The 23,924-nt window shown below is 33.4% G+C and overlaps 1 protein-coding gene across 25 annotated transcripts in view; it reads left to right on the top strand.

Annotated features, from left to right (window-relative positions):
• CDC42BPA (CDC42 binding protein kinase alpha) overlaps positions 1-23,924 on the top strand; it is a 351,215-nt gene that overhangs the window by 257,084 nt on the left and 70,207 nt on the right. For 9 of the 25 annotated variants that reach the window (XR_006356412.1, XM_044004673.1, XM_044004666.1 and 6 more), the window contains 7 exons: positions 1,777-1,901; positions 8,676-8,781; positions 9,188-9,336; positions 11,848-11,939; positions 14,571-14,647; positions 15,338-15,385; positions 20,824-20,862. Coding sequence is in view for 24 of the 25 variants with exons in the window: in XM_044004673.1 (XP_043860608.1) it covers positions 1,777-1,901; positions 8,676-8,781; positions 9,188-9,336; positions 11,848-11,939; positions 14,571-14,647; positions 15,338-15,385; positions 20,824-20,862 (636 nt within the window). In the remaining variant the exon portion in view is untranslated. The remainder of the gene's footprint in view (positions 1-1,776; positions 1,902-8,675; positions 8,782-9,187; positions 9,337-11,847; positions 11,940-14,570; positions 14,648-15,337; positions 15,386-20,823; positions 20,863-23,924) is intronic. The other 16 variants (XM_044004680.1, XM_044004671.1, XM_044004683.1 and 13 more) reach the window with 7 other exon arrangements.

Here is a 23,924-nt window from a genome sequence, read left to right as displayed (position 1 = left end):
CACTGCACCACCTAGCTGCCCTCAAAACCATTACATTTTAACAAAGAACAATAGCACCTGACAACCTATGTAACATTCCACAGCTTCTACTTTGATTTCTGTCATTTTCTTTCCATGGTGGTGAGGGAATCTTTTTGGTTTTCTTTGATATTTGTTAGTTATACTATGTAGATTAACAGAGTATGGTTGCTGGTCAGAACTATAGCCTATGCCCCACTCTGCTTCACATCACATACTGTGTATGATTTCTAATGAAAAAATTTCGTGCTGGTATCTAGGTAGAAAAAGAACACCTAGATTTCTTCTCTGTCATTTAGGACAAGGCACCTAAGCAGTAGTTATAGACTTTATTTTAACACTGTAGAAAGAAATATTTTAAACTGTATGTTCTATACACATTATTTTCAAAAATTCTTACCTATTTTATTTACTCTTTCTTTTTCTGTTCCCTTTCCCCCTTATTGAACAAAACAAAAACCCTTATAAAAATATGTATACTTCAGCAAAACAGATTCTCACATTGGCCAAGGATAAAAAATGTATGTCTCAGGCAGCTAGATGGCGCAGTGGTTAAAGCACCGGCCCTGGACTCGGGAGTACCTGAGTTCAAATCCGGCCTCAGACACTTGACATTTGCTAGCTGTGTGACCGTGGGCAAGTCACTTAACCCCCGTTGCCTAAAAAAAAACAAAAAAAAACCCCAAAAAATGTATGTCTCATTTTGTCTTTTAAAATTCTATCACTTCTCTGGAAAGAATTAATATATGTTATCAATAGACTTGGTTAATGTTTTTAAAAGCAAGTGAACTAGAAATAGATAAAAATGTTGAGTAAAGTTTTTAAAGGATATGAGGTCTTTAATTATAGTGAATATTAGCTACAAATTTAGTAAATCACGTTTCTTTAAAATGAGAGTAAATGAATTTAAGGAAAAATAGGCTTGTATCTTGACTTATTTTTCCAGGGTTACAAAGATGTGTATGTTGGAAATGTAAATTAAGAAATATTCTTAAATAAGCCAAATGGACAACTGAAAGAAGACTAATAATGACAAGGTTAACTCTTCTCTGATTTAAGTAGAATAAACAAGGTAGTCTTTTAGAAGGGATAGCTTAGTTTGAATTTTGGTGTGAAGCTTCAGAAAACATTGAGTACTTAACAGGATTGAGTACTTGGCTATACATCTTCTGTATATAGACTATTTTATCTGCAAATTAACAAGTTTTAACACATGGTAGAGATGCAAATTTCTGCCTACGTGTAATCAGGCCTACATATTTATAAACAAGATAAACTTAATGAGTACAAAAATCATGTTACCTTTTTGAACATGAAGTGATTTTGAATTCTATTGACCATATCTCAACTATGTATTAAGGTCCCAAAACTGTAGCTCTGCCAAATGTTCTTTTTTTTAAATGAATCATGTTTTTTTTTTTTTCAGAAATTGTAGCATTCTAAATGTCTAGTAGCTCACACATTTTCATATATATTCCCTGTAATTTTTTTGAAGATTTAAAAATATATATACTTATTTACTAAGGCAACAGTGTCTGTCTTTTTGAAGAACTAGAAAGGAATAAATCTTTTGAAAAGTGACATTATTAAAATGAAGCAGATTTGAAAACAAATTTTCTAATGAATTTTGATGTGTTATTTCAGTGTAGTTTCCATATAATTAAATCATTTTCTTAGTGTAAGTCAAAAAATTTGACAGATAGACTGTCTCAGTAAATAATTCAGATTATAGCTCCATGTCTTAAAATGCTCTTTCAGATCACTGCTATGTTTGAGAGATTAAGTATAAATAACCGACAGCTAGAAGAAGAGATGAGAGATCTAGCAGATAAAAAGGAATCGGTAGCACATTGGGAAGCCCAAATCACAGAAATTATTCAGTGGTGAGTACTCCAATTTTAAATATATCCTATTTAAGGAACTTTGTCATTGGGCACATTGTTTCAGTTACCAGGAGATTGCCAATAATGTCTTTAGCTTGCTTTAATTGTCAAAAAGATTTTCTCCTCCTATATTTCCACTGAGAAGGAAAAAACTGTTTATTTTAGAAATACTACTCTTGAATAATTTTTACACTATTGTGTGATTTGTATGGATAGGGCCAGGAAATTCCTTTCTTTTCCCCCTTGTTCTCCCACCTTGGCCACATTTCCTCAACCAGGTTTCCTACAATTCACTTGAAAGCTGCTCTTTCTCTGTAAGAACAGAATTAACTGCCCTTTTGTTGTACAGGTTAGACTTTTTAGGACTTAAAAAATACAGCAATAAGATTTAGTCACTTCTTTCTAAGACCAAAAGTTAAGTTTGTCATAGCTTTAAGGAATAAAAAATCTAGAGAAAAAAGTAACCAAAGAGAATATATCATTTTCCCCCTTCATTATAACATATTGTTTCACGTGTAATTTTTTTAACTTTAGGTACAGTTGTATCAGTTCTCAATATTTGGTAAAGGGGTAGTAATTTGGAGTAACACGTTTAAAGCTAACACATCTTTAAATTGTCAGTTCTAGTGCTTGTACTAATTTGTGTATTGTAAAAAAAGGGGGGGTCTATACTCTTTGCTCTGTATGAGGAGGCTTTGTGTTTGGCTCAGTGTTCCCTATTCTCAAGGACCTTTCTATTTTGATATATGATGACATCATCATCACTAGTACTTTTATACTGCTTTAAAGTTTTCAAAGCACTGTATACGTGTTATCTCTCTTGATCCTCATGATAATCCTGGGAGGTAGGTGCTAGTCTCATTTTATAGAGGAGGACACTGAGGCTGAGAGAAGGTAGATAACTTGCCCAAGGATATAGAACTAGTTAAGTGTCTTCCTGATTCCAAGTTCATTGCTCTTACCAACCTAGCTGTCTGTCATAAATTCTTGAAAAGTTAATGAGTAGTAGTATGTCATAATGGATAGTATATTATACTTGGAGTCGGGAAGATCTGGGTTTAAATCCCACCTCTGGCACTATATTAGCTCTGTGAATGCTTATCCTGTCTGAGCCTCTATTTCTTATTCTGTAAGATAAGTATTAACGCCTATTTGCTACATTTCTGGGTTGTATTAGATAATATGTATGTACCTCATGGTATAAAGGGTTACATGATTGTATCATAGGCAGCTTCTTTAAGAATCATTTCTTTGGCTCATTTTGCCCTAGTACTGAGTTTCCTCTGAGAACCTCAGAATATAATTTTGTGTGTGAACTTCCACTGATGTGGGCAAAAAAGAACCTTTTTCCTGTGCAAGCACTCAAGATAACAGTACATAAAAGTACTCAGGATAACAGTTAACCCTACAGAAAATGCAAAGCAACATAAAGGACTCACTCTAACAAAAGCAGTTGATTAACTTATTCTTTCTCATCAGTGAGTCTCACTTTCCAACTAGGGGCCCTGCATATGCTTCTGCCCTATGGTACTGTCCTTAAGGTTTGCTCCAGTCCCAGACAGAAAATGAACTTGCTAAAGAAGCAAATTACCTCATATGCTCAATTCTTTTCTAAGAGATTAGTATTGTCCAGGAGACATCCAGAAAACTTTTCTATGCAAGCTGGTTATAAAAACTTGGGATGTAGGAAATCTTCTCCTTCTTTTTAGTAGACTGGGGCACGTGACTCTTCTGCCCATAGCTTTTTCAGGTTACCATTTGCATTTCTGGTCTGGAGTCTATTAGGCTTTTCCTCCTGCATTACCACCTCAGATACCCTCTTAGTTCTATTGAGGGTCTTTCTCTCTTTCTTCCTGCCTGACTCTCAGCTCAGACTTCCCTATTCCTTTTTATAGTAAAAATATATAAGCCAGAATGGGCAGGTAAGGGGCACTGTGGATAGGGTGTCAAGCCTGGCATCAGGAGTTCAAATCTGGTCTCAGACACTTAATAGCTGTATGACCCTGGGCAAGTCACTTAACTCTTAAACCGAGCTGGAGAAGGAAATGACAAACCACTCCAGTATCCTTGCCAGGAAAACCCCAAATGGGGTTACAAAGAGTCAGACACAAATGAAACATTTGAACAACATAAAAGCCAGAAACTCATGTCTACAGTAGCCTAAACCAATCAGATCATTCCCAGATTAAGATACTTCATTATTCATTCTTATATTATGAATGAGTTAACAAGTTAACAAGTTACCAAGCCCAAAAGAAGTACTCTGCCATCTCAAAAAAGTGTTCATGGAACTTTATACATCCTTCATTGGGAGCTGTATTCAAAATCTCAAAGGCCACCTATCTGTAACTTGGTCACTTTGATCTCATTTATGTAGGAAAAGAACTTTTCAAGTCCAGAGAATGTGACACGTTTGTCCAAATACCCTACAGTATCAACAGCATATTTCCTTTGAAAGAAAGGGGAGACCAGTAGTAATGCATGCTGTTAGATATGCCAGTACAGTCTCTATACAGGTCTACAAGCACTATAGCAATATTAGTTGTAATTACTAAATAACTAAGGAGTTGGTCCATGATTTCTTAACCCAGGGTATAAAAGCAGATAATTAGGTGCTAAATAAAGTGTAAGGACTATGTAAATCATTGAGGCTGGGATTGGTTGTAGAGGTGTTGAGGTGTTAATGTGTTAACAGGGTGTTAGGCTTTTTTGAGGTGTGAAATTCTCCCTGAAGGAATTAGAGGAATTTTTACCCATGGTTAGTAGAAGATTTGCTGTGCCCCTGGTTGTCTTTGAAAAACTAGCTTTTGCTAAGGTCTGTAGTTAAGTCTAGATGGAAAGCAACTTCAGAGGTGGTTTTGATTTCCTTTCACCACATGATCAAGTCTAATGAGCTCTTCAATCAATAGTAGACACCACATTCGAAAAAAGAGTAGAGACACACAGTTACAAGAGTAGAGAAGGGAGGGAGTTAACCTGAACAACTGTAGACAAGAAGTATCAGGGGGCAGTTAGGTGGCGCACCAGCCCTGGATTCAGGAGGACCTGAGTTCAAATTCGACCGCAGACACTTGGCACTTACTAGCTGTGTGACCCTGGGCAAGTCACTTAACCCCCATTGCCCCACCAAAAATAGAAGAAGAAGAAGAAAGAAGAAAGAAGAAGGAGGAGGAGGAGGAGGAGGAGGATCGAACCTCTGTCAGCAAAGAAAAAAGCTAATTTTGGATTCAAGAGAGCTGCCCTTGACAATTGAAAGTCAAGCAGCAAACAAAAAGGCATGGCCCAAGTAAGCAAACCTTTAAAGAACAATTAGTACCTGTACTATATAAATTATTCTTAATTTTTTTTTTAAAAAGGACCCTACCAGGATTCTTTTATGATACAAATATAGTCTTATTATGTAAGCTACAAAATGATAAAACATAGAAATTAAACCATAGACTACTATCCTTAACGAATATAGATTTTACAATTTTAAACAAAATCCTTTTAGACTATAACAATGTATTCAAGAAATCATTCATTGTGAACAAGTTGGATTTATCCCAGAGGTGCAAGGATACAGTAGGAAAACATTGAATATAATTAATCATATTGAAAACCCAACATACAAAACCTCATAATTATCTCAATAGATGCAGAAGAAGTTTAACACTCATTTATGCTAAAAATCCTACAGAATATAGGTATAAAGAGAACTTTTTTTAACATCACAAAAAGCACATATCTAATACCAAAAGTAAGCCTCATATTCAATGGAGATTGATCTTTTTCTAATAAATAGTGTAAAGTGAGGACACTCACTTTCTACTCTATTATATAGGTCTTGAAATGTTAGCAATAACAATTAGATGAAAGAAAGACATTAAAGACAAATATAAACAAAGAAAAACTAAAGACAAAGAAAAGTTAAAACTATATCTTTTGATGATGTGATAGTATACCTCAAAGATCCTACAAAAAGTGCTAATCAATTTAATCGATTGAGCAAAGTTGAAGGCTACAAAATTTGTTCTCAAAAATCAACTGTAGGTCTCTGGAAGAGGCAGTTTGAGTTCCCTGTTCCCAGGAGTCAGGAGGGGGGGGCTGCAGACAGCTCAAGGTATGCCTGGTTTTTTTACCTTTTCCCCTTCCCAACCCTTTCTCTTCTTCCGCTCCCCCCCCCCCATGTGACTGACCCCTGAGGATCCTGCATGTGCACATTTGAGCAGGTGTGTCAGGGAGGGGAAAAAAGTCAGCCCAGCTGATGGATGCATTTGGAAAAGTGTGCAGTGTGTAACACCAGGAACCTCTCACCTCCACAAAGAGGGAGGAAAAACAAATGTCAGCTCAACTATATAACACGCAAAGGACAAGATATTTGTAGTTGGAGACACATGCTCAGAAAACATTCTGGTTACTACAACCTTACTTTCTTTGAAGACACATCTAGTCTCAGAATACTCAGAGGACAAGATACTTGGCAGGATACACTTCTCAGAACATTCTGATTCTTTTTTCTCTGTGGAAATGCATCTTATCTCAAAACACTGAGAGGACAAGATAGTTATGGTAAGAGACACGCTCTCTGAAAACATTTTGATGACTGTAGCTTTGCTCTCTGGAAACACATCTAGTCTCAGAACACTCAAAGGAGAAGATACTTGTGGTAGGAAAAACAACATTCCTATTACTTGCTCTCTGAGGATGCATGAGCCACAGTATTTGATAACATTTTAGTTGCCTCAAGCTCAGGCTCTGTGCAGTAATGGAAGGGGAAATCCCATTCCAAATAACAGTAAAACACATAAGGATCGATCTACTAAAGTCCACAAGAGATTTTTATAGATTTAACTACAGCATGCTTTTTTAATAAGTAAAGAAAAACTTAAATAGCTGGAGGTATATTCAGTGTACATGGTTAGGCTTTGCCAATATTAAAAAAAATGACAAATATTGTACAAAGATAATTTATACTTTTAATGCTGTACCAAAGTATCAAGGGGATACTTTATAGAATTTTATGAAATAATAACAAAATCCATTTGGGAAAACAAAAGATTTAGAACATTAAGGGAAATTATGAAAAGAATTAGGAACAAAAATAGAAAAGAAAAGAAGAACAAAGGGGAAATAACGCTTCCAGATCTCAAACTCTAGTAAAAAGCAGCAATTGTCAAAACCACTTCATGTTGATTTAAGAATAGAGAGGTAGATCAGAAGAATAGACAAAAGACCATTAGAAACAATGGAATTCGATAACTCAATTTTTAATAAAGGCAAAAAACATGTTAGCTAGGAAAGAATTCCATTTTTGATTTTAAAAAAACTCCAGGGAAAACTGGAAAGTAGCCTGGCAGAAATTAGACTTAGAACATATACCATATTCCTCAATACATTCTAAATGGATAAGAGACCTTAATGCTGTTGCTGTTATTGTTTACTCATTTTCAGTTGTGACTGACTCTTCATGACCCCCATTTAGGGTTTTCTTGACAAAGAGACTGGAGTAGTTTACATTTCCTTCTCCAGCTTATTTTACAGATGAGGAAACTTAGGCAAACAGGGTGAAGTGACTTGCCCAGGGTCACATAGCTTAGGATCTGAGACCAAATTTGAACTCAGGAAGATAGATACTAGTCTTCCTGACTTCAGGGACAGAACTTTTTGCACTGTGCTACCTTATTTGCCTTTCAATATTAACAGTATTAATATAATATAATTAATATAGCGCCCTAATGTTAAAATAATATTATTTTTAAAATTAGAAGAGAAACAAGTCATTTACCTATCACATCTATTGGTAGTAGATGTATTCTTAACTAAACAAGGATTAAAGGCAATTAGAAATTGATAACTTTGTTTATATGAAATTGAAAAGATTCTTCACAGATAAAATTAATTCACTTAGGTTAAAAAGGGTTATGGTGAAATGGTGGAGGGGAATCTTAGTATCAACTTTAATAAGAGTATAATAATCAAGATATAGAAATAGTTTGTCACAAATACACACACTCACACACATACACATATACACAAGACTAATAGCCATTCCCCAATACCTAAGTCATCAAAAGATGTAAACAAATATTCTACAAATTGTTTACAATTTACAAATTGTATGCAAATGTAATGTAATATTTTTATGCTGTAAAAAATAATAGATGTTTACCAAGAAGCATGAAAAGACCTACATGAAGTTACACAGAATGAAGTAAGCAGAGCCAAGAAAACAATATCTATGATGTGTATAAAATTGTGAATGTAAAGAGCAATCACACAAAAAGAAATATAAAGTAAATAATAGTAAAATTGTAAAGATCAACTGTGTCTGGAAGAAAACTGTACCAGTGATTCATGTGAAATATGTTTTTGAATTTTTTCAGTGTGTTGATTGATTTTGCTGATTTTTCTCCCTAGTTTTCTTTCTTTTCCTTTTCTTTTTTTGCTTTAAAATCATATTTTTGTTTTATGAGATGGCCTTGGCAGAGGAGGAGGAATTCTCAGGGAAACTATGACGATGTAAAAAAAATTATGAATAAAAACTTAAAAGTTGTTAATCATAAGGAATATTTTTAGTTCGTTAATCATGAGGAAACCTAAACATTCCCTTATTCCAACTAGCTGGCAGACAAAGGTACTTTAATTTAGGCCTTTTTTTGTGATAAGTTTCAAAATTATTCAATCATTTGTGACATTTCTTTTTTAGATTTTTTATATATATAATTGAGCTACACAATTTAAATGTATTGCCTTTTAAGTTTTTACATTAATCTTTTATTTTTCATATTCTAGGGTGAGTGATGAAAAGGATGCACGAGGGTATCTTCAGGCTTTGGCCTCTAAAATGACAGAGGAACTGGAGGCATTGAGAAATTCCAGCCTTGGTACAAGAGCAACAGTAAGGAATTGCCATTTTATGTAAGAATTAATAATGATGATGAAAAATAAGCCAAGAAAACTATTTTGACAAAGTTATATTAGTTTTTCAAAATTTTGACCTAGAATAAAGTATTTCAGTAGCAATCAAATACTTTGACTTTCCTAGTTCATAATTAATACACCAAACATAATTTCTGTAATGTACATAAAATTTTAGTTAACGAGATATTCATATAAAAATGAACCTGTTCCCTTATAAATAATTTATTTCTGAACTTAGTGTAAAGTAATAATTTTTACAAATAAATTTTCTTTTTTATTATATGAGAAAGGTAATATTATTGGGGAATCTTTCATATTATTTTAGAATTTTATATCTTATATGGTGGAAATTATAACTGGAAACACACTTGCATTGTTTTTAGGACATGCCCTGGAAGATGCGCCGTTTTGCAAAACTGGATATGTCAGCTCGGTTGGAGTTGCAGTCAGCTTTGGATGCTGAAATCAAAGCCAAACAGGCCATCCAAGAAGAGCTTAATAAAGTTAAAGCATCTAACATCTCAACAGAATGGTGAGATAGAATAATACATTTCAAATGGACTACTTCCTGAGTTTGTGAGAAGGCATTTAACTAGAGGCCTTAGTTACATGCATTTAATTTGCTACCAATCAGATAACCCATTTTTCTGTATGAAAAAAGAAAGATCATTTAATTCCCTATTGTTTCTCCTTAAAATGGCATTAAAATTATTTACTTATTACTTGAATAGTTCATTGTTTCAGCACCTCTGTAATCCCATTAAGAGATATACAATGAGAAAAAAAAAGAGATATACAATGACTGCAACAGCATAAAGTCAACATGGAGAGGCAACAGAACTGGTTAAATACATTTGTCAGTGTTAATCCCATAAAGACCCATCTTGTTCTGTTAGCAGCTGATTACTGGTTTTCAGGAGATATACTTGTTTGGCATCCTGTTTGGGGGTTTGTTGGGAATTGTGTATTGTTTAAACAAGTTGTGTTACAAGAGCTTTGTATTTCTTTTTTAGTGCTGGAGGAGGTGAGGTTAGGAGAGAGAGAGAAAAAAAAAACTTAACTTTTAAAATGTATCAACAAATTTTTATTTTTTAAAGTAAAGAAAACCACTGCACTATTCCTAACTTTGTAGATGAAAGACACTAGTTTCTACATAAGATTAAACTGTTTTAGATTAAAGCATTTTCCCCCAATGCAGTATAAGCTTCTTCAGTCTAGAACCTGTTTTTGTGTCCTAACAAACTGTGTACCTGGTACATTGTAGATGTTTAATAAATGCTTTTTTGATTGGATTGGGCCCTTCATTAGTACGGCTCACAGCCCTTCCTTACCTTCTGTCTGCTATAATTTTTGTCCATATCTTTCTCTGCAAATCCTTCCTAGTCAGTCTTGCCCAATGTATTGAAGGCCCTCTAATTCTTTTAGCATTTTGAAAGGCACCAGTGCAGAACTTGAGTTGTCAATCTCTCGACTTCTCACTCTTGTTACTTGGACCACTCACCACATTTTGACGATAGACATGCTTTTATGTGACACTTGAAATTTTGATTTTTCTGGAATCTTGTTGTTCCATAATTTATAACCAGATACCATCACTGAAAGAATAGTGGTGTGTAGTGGGGGAAGGGAGGGGAGGAGAAAGGGGAGAGACAGACAAACTAGCCTAATATAATTAAGTTCCAAACTTTTTGTCCGTGATGATACTATAAATTTATTTGGACAATTATTGTTATGTCCAAGACTAAATCAGTATTATTTGTTCTTTATTTAGAAATATTATTCTAATCACAAAATTAAAGAAAACTAGACTTCATAATTTCCAAAAACCCTCTGGGATCAAGGAGCACCTGTATTTTAGGACTGCAGCTTGAGCTAAAGTTTTTTTTTTTTAATCATCTGAAATTTGTGATCAGGATTATAAAGGCCTTTTGCAGTTTTATTGATGTCATATTCCAGGGTACATTGTAATGTACTTTTTTTGTGTGGGGTAGTGGGGGATAAGTGACTTGCCCAGGATCACACAGCTAGTAAGTGTCAAGTGTATAAGACCAGATTTGAATTTAGGTCCTCCTGAATCCAGGGCCGGTGCTTTATCCACTGTGCCACCTAGCTGCCCTTCATAATACACTTTTAAAATTTTTTTTCAAGTTTGTCTAGAGCTTTCATAAATTTAAAATTTATGGATCTATTTTTTTAGTAAGCTAAGCAGGCGTTTCCCAGGGTGCCCCAAGCTTAACGCCAAAGTAGAGAAAAGTACAGTTTTGACCGTTTAAAATATTAATCATTATCTCAGTGATTTTGTCACGAGAATTGGTATATAAATAAGCCACTGAGTTGTAGAAAAACAGTGGAGGGACTAAAAGAAATAGATTTGATAGTCAAAGTGTAATTTGTATAAATATACAGTTTTCTAAAACACAGACTACTAAAAATCTCAAGTATCTTTAATGGAATGGGAAGGAGTGTGTGTGTGTGTGTGTGTATACATGTATATGTATATGTATATATGTATGAGTATATACATACATATGTGTAACTTCAATTTTTGTGTGGAAACTAACCCCGTAAAAATAGAATCTGTTTAATTATTTAAATTTCTAAAAATTCAAACTGGGTGTAAAGTGTGCTTTATTTACAGTCTTATGGCTCTTAAAAGAAAAGCATTATTGAGCATGAGATTCAAAATAGCATGTGAAGGTACCAATTAAAATACTGTTATACATCAAAATAAACTTAAACTTTTCTTTATATACTCAAGGTATATGAGTTCACATTTATTCATAAATCAATGATATAAGTCAACCTCAATAGTAAACAAAGGAATTTTTATGGTTCTATACTAATAAGTCCTAACAGAATCTGAAAGCTTGCTTTGATTTCATAGTATTGCTTTTTATTTAACAATTCAAATTAACCAATATTAGTTTTTAGTCTAAAATTCTTAAATAAGCTTCTCATGTGACAATTAAATGAATGATGTGTTAAATGAGGAAATAACTAGAATTTAGTAGCTAATTACATCTTTCTCCCCTGCCCTTTTAAGCAAACTACAAGAGTCAGAGAAGAAGAACTTGGAACTGCTATCAGAAATTGAAAAACTGAAAAAGGAGACTGAGGAGCTTAAATCTGAAAAGGGTATGGAAGCTGGTGTTCATATAACTCAGGTCTCATTATACCATTGTCGATATATTTTTTACCATATTTTACTATATAAGAAGCTTTTTACAGTATGTGTATGGGAAATGCTGGCTTCACAGCCATTATTTCTGGGTTTATTGTTTACCTTGGTAAGATCTACTTATATAGTAGAAATAAATATAATTTTTCACCAATTTGAACTCATTTTCACTAGTATAGAAAATTCTGTAAACAGATTTTATGGTTGGAAAGAAATTTATTTGAAGTTACTAAACCATTTTCACTTTACACCTTGGAACATTCTAAGTTGCTGTGGTATGATGTAATATGAATATATGATTATATTTACAAAAGGAGACTTAAGTTAACTGATATTTATTAGTCATCTACATACATCTAGAAATTTGCTATGTGCTCTTGAAGGCACAAAGGAAACACTATTCATCACCTGTATTTAAGGAATATAGAATTTAGTTGGGAAGATAAAAGTGATACATAAAGTAACCAGACAAGAAAACAAAACATTAATGAAAGTGGTAATTAGCTAATGAACAGATGTTTTTGAATGCCACATAATTACCTAAATTTATTGAATGAATTGCATCAAATTAGCCCATAGATTTCCTTACTTGTTACTTTTTCTTACCAAACACTATGACCACCACAAAAAGAGCAATGAGATTATTTCACTTAAATGTGCTGCTTAAAATTTCATTTCATATTATCAATAAGATTTAACCATTTCTATCTCAAATGAAGTATTATAGCATCAGTAGATAATTTACTTTTAGAAAATTATGGTAAATTAATAATGATATAATAATAACTAGCATTTACATTTAGTCCCTTAAGCTTTGTGAACTTTTCTTTTCATAGTACATTTGTAAATCAATAGATTTGCTATGGCACACCCAAGGATGAGAAGGTGCCCAAACCAACATTTCTGGGGTACTTGCCCTTTCTCTTGTCCCTTCTCCTTGACCACACTAACAGTGATTTTGTGCCAAAGATCACTTCCTTATCCCTTTATCCTAGAAAACTCATGATGTCATGGAGTAGGAAGGCCTCTTTCCTCTAAGGCCACACCCCAGTCAAACCTCTATTCTCCTTGATGCCTGCTCTGAGTACAAAAATGGTTAGTTATAATTCTGATACACACTGAAGACGATTGGTAGGTAGGGAAAAAAGATGCACATAATGAAGGTGCAAGAGATAAGTCCCTGGCTGCACTATTCCTAACTTTGTAGGTTTTTAATAAATACTCATTGAATGATTTGTTGACTTTAATAGTGGAAAGAGAGAAAGAAAGAAGGGAGAAGAAACTCGGCAGCAGTGACTGAGACAAGGGGATTCAGATTAGGAGTCGTAAACTACCCTACTGATGTAGCCACAGACTTGGTTCAAATTTGAGAGGATAAAAAGAGATTACTTGGTGAAGAGAAAACAGAGGTGGAAAAGATATGGATAAGTGTTGTCATAACAACAGTCTGCTTTTCCCAGATTAGAACTACAGAAAAGTTCTGGTCTGCTACCCATCACCAAGACTTCCATGATATACTCTTTGTGTCTTGATACATTGCTTGCAAAACATTATAATACATAAAGCCATTTTAGTGTGACAAAAAAAAAAGAACTCTGACATTACATGTTGCACTGTAATTTGGGTCTAATTTAAAATTTTTTACGTAATTTTGTTTTAATAGTGATTTGTGCTAAGAATACAACTAAATAACAATTGTAAAAATGAAGCGGAAATAAATACAGTTTTGTGCAACATCTCTAAACATAGAGATAATATTTGAATAATTACAGGTCAACATGAGTTCTTAAACAAGTATGCCCAAGTATTACCCAAGTTGCTAATAATTGTATTTGACTATATTTTTATGTTTGAGAAGCATGTTTATATTGTAATGCTTAACTTTAAATTCATAGGGTTTTTTTAAGAGAATGCTATTATTTAGAAAATAATGCATGAGACTTCATTTAAAAAATTATTTTGAGACAAACTAGAATTTGAACTCTTCATTCAGTCTGAACAGGTAGCTTGGTGGCTAATAACTTGAAAAAAATTTCAAGCCTAAGTAAGTGAATTGATTTATATAACATTTAAATAAATATATTGTTTTCTTACAAGAAGTCATTTATATTAGAAGATACATATTGTGCATTTCATAATCATATTTCAAAGCAAAAATATCAGTTGGTTAGAAGAAACCAGCATGGACAACTTGAGTGAGTCGAAAGACCCCTTTTATTGAAAATATTATGGGCCTTCCAAGAATATCAGAAATTTTGGTTAAGCTCTGTATTTGGGGGGAGGATATATAAAATAATTTGAGACTCAAAAAGCAGTTTGTAAAGACTAAACTGTATATTATTCCATTACTAAGCCTCCATGGGTGTACTAGGGGAAAAAAAAACCTAGAAAATACTCTGATCTTAGTGCTAAGGAAAAAAAACCCACCAGTACTGAATATATTTTGGTTTGTGTGTGCATACTCAAGATTTTGATGATCTCTGAATACTTTGGTTTGTGAATGCCTTTTGACAAACTCAGGCAGAAAAGGTCATCCATGACAAATAGTTTTGGTCTCAAGCTTAAAACAAGTTGCTGCTGTCTTCTAGGTGTAAAGCACCAAGACTCACAGAATTCTTTCTTGGCATTTTTGAATGCGCCTACCTCTGCTCTGGATCAATTTGAAGTAAGTGTAAAATAATTTAGTTTCTTTTTCTTGCATTTTATAACCCCATGTTATTTTGAAAATTTCTTACACAATCAATTACACAAGCATTTATTAAACATTTACTCTATGTCAGGCACTGTGCCAAGCACTGGAGGTACAGAAAAGGAAAAATGAACATTTTTACTGTTTTAATTCCATCCTTTATTAACACCTTGGAACTGTGAAATGAAAAAAAGAAAACTGGAAATGAATGTGATTTGGTAGACAGTCCTAGTCTAATTTTATGTAAGCTGAAATAACAGTTCTCTTAGAAATATAGTCTCTTAAACCACATTTAATTTAAAAAATCTGAATTTAAGAGTCATTATTATATGTAAAAGATATACTGGTTATTGTTTGGTACTTTTGATGTTTTCTTCTGATTTAGTTTTATTGTTAATAATTTGCTGTATTTGATCATATTTGGGACATTATTTAATTACTTTGTGGTGGGGAAAATAGCACCATTCTTTAGATGTTATTAAACAGTTTTATAAATTTCTTGAGTAACAAAAGGTATAGTATCTACTTTGTTCATTTATTTTCTTGAATTAATGCCATTTACCATTTTGTTTAGTTGTTATAGAAGGTTGGAGTTATTATTTATTTTTATTAAATTGCTTCATAAATTTTTTTTTCCATTTCTTTATTGCTGTATTCGTTAAATAGGATTCCTTTTCTTCTTCCTCATCTTCACTGATTGATTTTTTGGATGACGTAAGTCTTTCATCTTCAAACAATGCACCCCTCAGTAAAAGAGATCAGTGAATTGATTTGGAGAATCTATAAATTAATGCAGTCAATTTAAGGAATTGTAGAATAAATTATGGGTAAACAATGTTTCTTCATTTTTCTTATACATGAAAATAAAGTAATACACTGTGCAGAATGTTTTGATTTACAGAGGTACTATAATTTTTCCCTTCATTCTGGTCCTCTTAAGTTATCTCAGATCTGAAATGCTGATTTAATTTTGTCACCACTACTTAATATTTTTACTATATGTGGTAATTGCTGTTTTCACTTCTTCCTTTTCTTTCCTGTACATTAATCTTGTACTTTTTTGTATCCTCTTCCCAAAATATTTTTTAAATTTTGTTTTGTTGTTTATAACTACTGATTTAAAAAGCCTTATTAAATTATTTTAACTGGCACAGAGGTAAAGTACAATGAAATTTAAGCTACCATTAAAGTTCTTTTAATGTAGAAATGGACTTTGATTTTGAGTTAGTACATGTATATGGATATAAATTGACTGCATTATTATTTCCTTCCTGAATTAAACCTATAGATTTAGCCATTTAGATAGTTCCCATCAGATATGCTCCATTCATCCTTTTTACATAATTTCTTCTCATATGACTTCTCTGTTTCATATTAAAATAATATAATAAACCTTAATAGAAATTTTTTTTCATGTTGAAAATGCTATGCTTCCAAAAGTGTAAGGAGGGTTGGGGGAGCAGTGGGATGGTGCTAATATCAAACATAGACTCTTTTTTTTTTTTTTAACCAAAAGAAAATCTTAAAATGTTATATCCCTTATATTTTAACAGGGGTCTAAAAGTGTTCTTAAGATTACTTAGCACATTTTATTTTTGCAAAATAAACATTAAATACATAATAATTAGTGCATGTTTGTTGTGGTTATGTCTTAATAATGGCAAATCTTGTTATGGCTTAGTATGTTTGAAATAGTTATATCAAATTTCACATTTTTGTTTAATTGAGAATGTTGTTCTGCTATTTTGGTATTGAAGAATAATTTTGGGTACCACTAAAAAGTGTTAAATAATGATAGTATTTTTACATAAATTATTGCTTAATCTCCTAAATTATAGAATAGTTAAATACAAGTATCATTCACCCTCAAAAGAATATATGAGGAAAGTTTAAATATTACTTTAAGCTTCTTTTCCTTCAAATAGCAATTTTCTTTTTTCTTTCTAACTTCTTACATCCCTTACTCCTACCTTCACACACTTTTGTCTCTTTATCATAGTTATTCAGAGTATTATGACAAAATAAGGTACCACCACCAGAGGCACTCCCCAAATTAATGAATGCTCTGACTTTTTCCCTAATTGCTTAACTTGAGTTTACTTTCTGCTGCCACCAACCAAGTGTCAAAAAGGGTTGGGAGAAGACTGTAGGAATTTTTCTTTGAAAAACTATGACACTGTGTTTAGAACATTTCTCCACTGCATACTTTCTCTCTGGAAAAAATATAAAGTTTTGACCCTTCTAGGAATTCCCTATCTTCAGTCTCTCAGTCTACAGTCTCTTTTCATCTTTAATTCTTGTAATTCCAGTTCTTCCTACTAGTTCACTCTTTTATTCTATTCTCTAGGTTAAGCTGTTTTCTTTCATTTAGGCTGTAGGTATATCCCCTTTGTCTTCTAATAGAAATCAGTCTTCTGATAGATACCTGCTACACTAACTTAATGGGTGTTCCTTCTAGGTTCTGCCCATTGGAAATATATGACTAAATTTCCTTCCTTTAGCCTCTTATTTCCCTGAGCTGAATTACCCATATTCATAAGTGCTTCTGGGTTCTATTCTTCTTTACTCTGTTTTTCTTGCTTCCTCTGGCTCTGCCTTTAAACCTTTTCTAGTCATTCCTTTAGCCCACCCCCATCCCTGCAACCCCTCCTCCCCCATCCTATATTCTTTCTAGCTTACTCAAGTTCAGTCCAAGGCACTGACTTACCTTTATACTTATTTGGATCTGTGATGTCAAGGTTATAGGTAATCTCTCCACTGCTATGGAACATAACCTATCTATTCCTTCTCATACCATGTGATTCTTACCTATAACTTTCCACAAATCCTACATTGAGGCCTTACTTAATATATATTAAAGGCCCACAAAACATATTAACTTTAAAATTCAGGTTAATTCTCTTCTCTTTCAACTTTTTATTGTACTATGAATCTTTCAAAACAAAAACCAGAAGGGAGAGTAAAATCCCTTCTTTTGATGGTTCTAATAGATTAAGGGTGGACAAAATGTCTTATGTGGCTCTTGTTTAATTAAAGTCTAGGCTAAGATTTTTAGTTAACACATTTTCATTTTCTTTTTTTTTTTTTTTAGTGAGGCAGTTGGGGTTAAGTGACTTGCCCAGGGTCATACAGCTAGTAAGTGTTAAGTGTCTGAGGCTGGATTTGAACTCAGGTACTCCTGATTCCAGGGCCGGTGTTCTATCGACTGTGCTACCTAGCTGCCCACACATTTTCATTTTCGTTAATGTTTGCCAGGTTTCTCTATTTTGAATTGGCTGTCTCTAATGAAAAAAAAAACTATCTATCTATACATAAATCTATACATATTTATTTATTTATGCCTCAAAGATGGAAGCAAAAATTAATTTGAGTTAGATCCTGTGCTGAGGGGATGAAACATGATGGGACCAAAAGAGAAGAAGGAGTAATGAAGATGTAGGAGTAGGTCTATAGAAGTTCTCCACATTGTCATCTTCTCTAAATTGCTTATTCATACCAGAATAGGAAATGCCTGATTTTCTTCTGGCTTTAATAAGTGGCTAAGAATCAGAGAAGGAGAGATAGAGGTAAGAGCTATGAGTTTTGTAGTCACTTTTAGTTACAGAAGACCACCCCAGTGCTTGTAAAAGGTTGTTCAGGATCTAAATCTGTAGGAATATTAATAACTTTGGAATAAGAACTTAAAAAATACTAGTGGAGAGATATTAATAGATTTGGACTGCCTATTTCATATAGAATTGCTCCTTGCTCTCACTCTGAGTAACTTACACTTTTTCTACTTTTCTTATGAGAGTGCATTGATCATGAAGGTTTCATCATCCTAGTGTTTTAGAACCTGCTCTTGTGTACATCTAGCTGTTCATGATGCTACATGATGCTACATGTTCTTGTGCACAGCTAATCTTAGACTCTGGAAAGCATGCCCAGGTTTATATGTGAATCCACATGTGTTTTCTCCAACAAACCATGAGAGGAACCTCCACTAGTTTTTACTCTGGTGGTAGCAAACTGACACAGGTTCATTTATAGCTTGAGACTGGCACTATGAGTATGGCCAGGATTCGTGTTGCACCTCAGTAAAATTGAAAAAAAAAGTCATATTTGTCTCTAGTACCCTTTAATTATCAACTCTTCCTGAGAACCTAGTATCCAGATTTTATCCTCTGACTGTCAAAAAACACTATCAGACCCCATTTAGGCCTGCTCTCCCTTCAGTTATACAATGCCCCAAATTACCTGTCATACCTTTTTCCCCCCATATGACTAATAACACTATCATAAACCTTCCTGTCATATTTTCTTGATAATACAAAGACTATGTAACCAGTGCTAATGTCTTGTCTACATATTCCTAAACGGAATAGCATCCTCTTCATTCCTTTCACTTTCAACCATACCTTCAGTACAGTTTTCCTTCGTTTTTCAAATTTCTGAACATTATAATATGCAACTCAGCTACTTAGTTTGGTGTGACTGTACCTAAAATAAATAAATTGTCAATTGATCATCTAAATGCCATGAGCCAAGATGGAAATATAGCACCATAAACCATTTTGGTTGCAATTTATTTATCCTCTAGAATCCATTAACTTATCCTCAAAAAATAACCAGATTATATATGTGTAATCAAAAGTACTTGCTAGATACTCCATATTCTAGCCTTAAAGTGCTGATGGAAGGGACCTCATAGATACTAAATAGATGTTTTAAATGATGCAGTCACATATAAGGACAGAGCACTGGTTTCTATCATCTGATATGCAACCAATTTAGATGTTTATATAAAACCATGTATTTTGTGGTTTACTGTAATTACCCCATCAGAGAAAAGTACAATTTGCCCTTTTCTATTGAAAACATAAAAATAGATGTCTGGGATTCAGCTGCTTATGCCTGAAGATAGCAGATGCTTCCTAAAAATGGGCATCTTTATTGTAGATGATTCACTATCATTTTAGTTCTAAGCAAAGTCAGATTTAGGTTATAACGTAGGTATCTAATAAAATGTGATGTTGTTCATGTCAAAGCTGGTTTTACTGACTTCAATAGAACATGCTCTTCAGGTTATTGTGAAAGTAAGGATAGACATATATTGAGCCTTTCACAGTTCATTCAACTGGTTGTTCACATTTGAGAGAGAGCTATTTGGTTATGGAATAGGTTTTTTTTCTTTATTTGAAAGAATCTAGACCATGGAGGGACTGAACCTAAAACTTTCTCATTAGCCTCTTGCCTTTATCTAGGGATAAACAACAAAGAGTAAACTTGGCATAGTGGGAGGTGGGGGGAGGACCTTACTGGAAAACAGGAGACTTGGATGTTCTAATTTTAGTTTTCTATCAACTTATTAATAACCTTGGATAAATTACCTTAATCTCTCCCTTCATGCCTTAGTTGAAGTCTTCATCTGTAACCACTGCCTTCCCCCTTATGGTTGTTGTGAAGATCGACTAGAAGAACATTTTGGGAAAAGATTAAAGTGCAATGCAAATGCTGGACATGTATAAAATCACATTGGTGGATGTCTCTTTGAGTGTCACTGTATATTACAAATTTAGATGATATTTCAAGAAATTGTTACTCTTGTTCATGAGAATCCAGGATAGAAAATATCCTTGAAATACTGGTATTACTTAGTAGTAATACTTTAGCAATAGCACAGTCAAAGGATCATCTATAAAAAGGGGTAGCATTTGGTAGTTAAGCAGCCAAATTAAGACAGAATTAATTATCCTTCATTTAATGGGAATCAGCTAAACACTCAATTATGAACTTCGACTAAATCAAAAAAACTTTAATTCCTTCCACTTATGTGTATTAAATATACAAAATGGAGTTTCAAGAAGGTGTATGGTGTATGGTGGTATTTTATAAGTCTCCTTGTGTATACACAGTCCAGTGTAGAGCCCTACTTTCTGCTACCAGCTTAGTCTGTCAAACTACTTGGGGTTTTTTGTACTGTCTTATCCATATGTTCTTTTTTCCCAGAAAAAAATCGTCTGACAAATATGTGTGGTTTTGTTCTATCATAAATGTGGCTCTCTATATATGTATATATGTGTATATATCATTTGCCTGTTAACATAAGAATTTTTAAGGATAATTGTGTGTGAGAATTTTTGTAACATATTTTCCTCCTTTCTCTGTTGAAGCGCTCTCCATCCTGTATTCCAGCTAGCAAAGGCAGACGTGTAAGAGATTGTTGTACTTTCCCTACTTCCCCCATTCCCATCTTTTTTGCCTGTGGTTGCAGAACATTCTATGCTGCCTTTTCTGCAATGTTTTATTTACATTACTGCATGTTTTGTGCTGCTCTTCCTGCTGCTGCTATTACTGCTGTGCTTTTATTTTATTTTATTGCTTTGAATTCAAAGCTTTAGGAATGTTCACATGATAGTGTTTCTTTGGCCAAACTGCCAGAATGATAAAGGTTTGAATTTCATTTGATGTTGATATCAAAGGAAAGTAGCATTGAAATTATCTTTCAAAATTAGTCAGAGAAGTGTTTAGTTAGCATTGTCAGATTTATAAATGATCTTTTAGATATAAGCATATACTTAGGGATTTCCAAGAGATGCCCAAATTTGGAAGGCTTTCATAGGGTATCATGAATGTATCTACTCAGAAATATATTTTTCATCTTTCCTGAAAAGAATTAATTAATAAGATTGTGCATTTTCTGAGGTCTATATTAAAATTAAGTTTACATAAAATTCATACATTTCCCCACTGTACTCATATTTTATGAAGATATCAATGAAACCATATATTAGATCAGATTTCCTTGAAGAGAAACAAAGATGGTCAGATCTAATTGATAATTATTCATAACTTAGACTAATTTGTAACTTTAGTTATTCAAGAAAGTTACAACTTCCCAGTTGCTATTATGAAAATAGTACCCCTTTTGTAACTATATCCGAGGAATCTATTGATAAAAATAATTTCTAATATCACTCAAGATTTGGAGTTAAAATAATAATAAAGTAGGTGCAGTCCTCTGGAATTCTGGAATTTCAGATGTCAAGATGGTCCTGAGGTTAAAAAAAAAATTAATCTATGCTTAAATTTTGTATTTACACAATCTCTTTTCCAATAATTTGAAAGCCCACTGAACACCTACACAAATCACATAACTTTTGTGGGCTTCATCTGTAAAATTAGAAGGTTGATAAAGAACTTCATCTTGTACCATTGGTGAGACCTGCATGTCATTCTCATTTTCAGATTACATAGTGAGCCTTAAAACATTATAAAAGAAGTTAATGTTAGACCTAGGACTCTTGGTTGTTAGGATTTTAACCAATAGTGTTATGCTACTTCTAGTAAGAAAACAAAAAGACTAATGATAGAAATATATTGTTCTCAAGTATAAAAAAATGGAAAATGTTTTTAAATGATCACTTATCAGAATAGATATAATTTTACTTAATTTATTTCTGGTGTAATCATAAAACTAATCATTCTGGGAGATTTTATTACCTAGCTAGTTTTACTATGTGTACTTCTACCAAGGAGTTCTTTTCTTACTTTGATGGTTACATATATTAAAACATCATCTGGGGGGCAGCTAGATGGCGCAGTGGTTAAAGCACCGGCCCTGGATTCAGGAATACCTGAGTTCAAATCCGGCCTCAGACACTTGACACTTACTAGCTTTTTGACCCTGGGAAAGTCACTTAACCCCCATTGCCTAAAAAAAACCAAAAAAACAAACAGACAAAAAAAAACCCATCATCTGGGGGCAGCTAGGTAGTGCAGTGGATAGAGCACTGACCCTGGATTCAGGAAGACATGAGTTCAAATCCGGACTCAGACCCTTGACACTTACTAGCTTTTTGACCCTGGGAAAGTCACTTAACCCTAATTGCCTCACCAAAACCAAACCAAAACAAAATAAACCATCATTTGTCAGTACCACAGCTAAGAATCCAAAAGGAAAATAACATCCACAAAGCACATTTACTTTGCTGTTTAGCCAGGGCTTGAAGGAACCCTTATCCAAAACCTATTAACTTAGAAATGTATTTTTCTTTTAGAAAAGACTTCTCATTGTATATCTAGTTTCCCTTGGAAACCTTGAACACATCATTAACTGAACAGTAGATTGTGTGGGGAAGTGGGTGCGTGGGATAAAGTTGTTGCTACAAGTTACAGTAAAGTAACAGATGACAGGAAATACTAGCCAAAGCTAGAGAATGGCCAAACTGTTCAGTAATCTAAATGTATTTAGTGTGGGGATATATTTGTTTGCATAGTACAATAATTGCTGTTTATATCAATGACAAGCATGAAGAAAAAATTAAATTATGTCCTAATGTTACATTTATTGAAGTGGGGAAAGTTTTAAATATGTATACATTTTAGATTTCTATTTTAAATGGTTTAAATTTTTTAAACTCAAAAGTCTTTAAGGGGAAATTCATTTGTATGGATCTCCTCATTGTTTGCCATATAATTAAGGTATTGCCATATAAGTCGAGTCTACTAGCATTTTTTAAGCACCTTACATGTACCTGCTATGGGAAAACAAAAAAAGGCAACGAATAGTCCCTGCTCTCAAGCAGCTTACAGTCTAATGGAGTGTTTATGTTATTCTTTCTAACATAGTTATGTATCCTGTTATTATGGCTATGTCTAACTCTTTATTTCATGCTATTCACACACATATTTGGTCCATGGTTATTTTACTGTATCTTATATATACAGTGGCATTTTAAAATAGGGTTCTTTTGAAATTAGAATGAATAAAGACATAAAATTCATAGATTGTATAATGCTTAGCAAAATGTTAGTAAGAAACCTTATTGCACACTTGTAGGAAATTACTTTCATCCTTTACCAATCACTTATTTCATATGTGCTTAGATGAGCAGAATTCCAAGGATGAGCATTTATGAGGATTATCTGTTGGTGAAGCAGTGTTTTTACAAATTAGATAATATTTTGAAGTTTGAACATTTTTAATAAATCACATGATATTTGCTTCTTAATTATTTATAGTAAAGGAAAAATATTAATAATACTATTTTCAGGTTGTAATTACAAAAAGTTAGGGAAAAGCTTAATGGCTTCTTTGCTTTTAAGAGTTTATCTTTTGGGGCGGCTATGTGGCGCAGTGGATAGAGCACTGGCCCTGGAGTCAGGAGTACCTGAGTTCAAATCCGGCCTCAGACACTTAACACTTACTAGCTGTGTGACCCTGGGCAAGTCACTTAACCCCAATTGCCTCACCAAAAAAACAAAAACAAAA

The sequence above is a fragment of the Dromiciops gliroides genome, chromosome 4 (assembly GCF_019393635.1).
Source record: "Dromiciops gliroides isolate mDroGli1 chromosome 4, mDroGli1.pri, whole genome shotgun sequence".
Taxonomy (NCBI): domain Eukaryota; kingdom Metazoa; phylum Chordata; class Mammalia; order Microbiotheria; family Microbiotheriidae; genus Dromiciops; species Dromiciops gliroides.
This window is presented reverse-complemented; position numbering and strand designations above follow the sequence as displayed.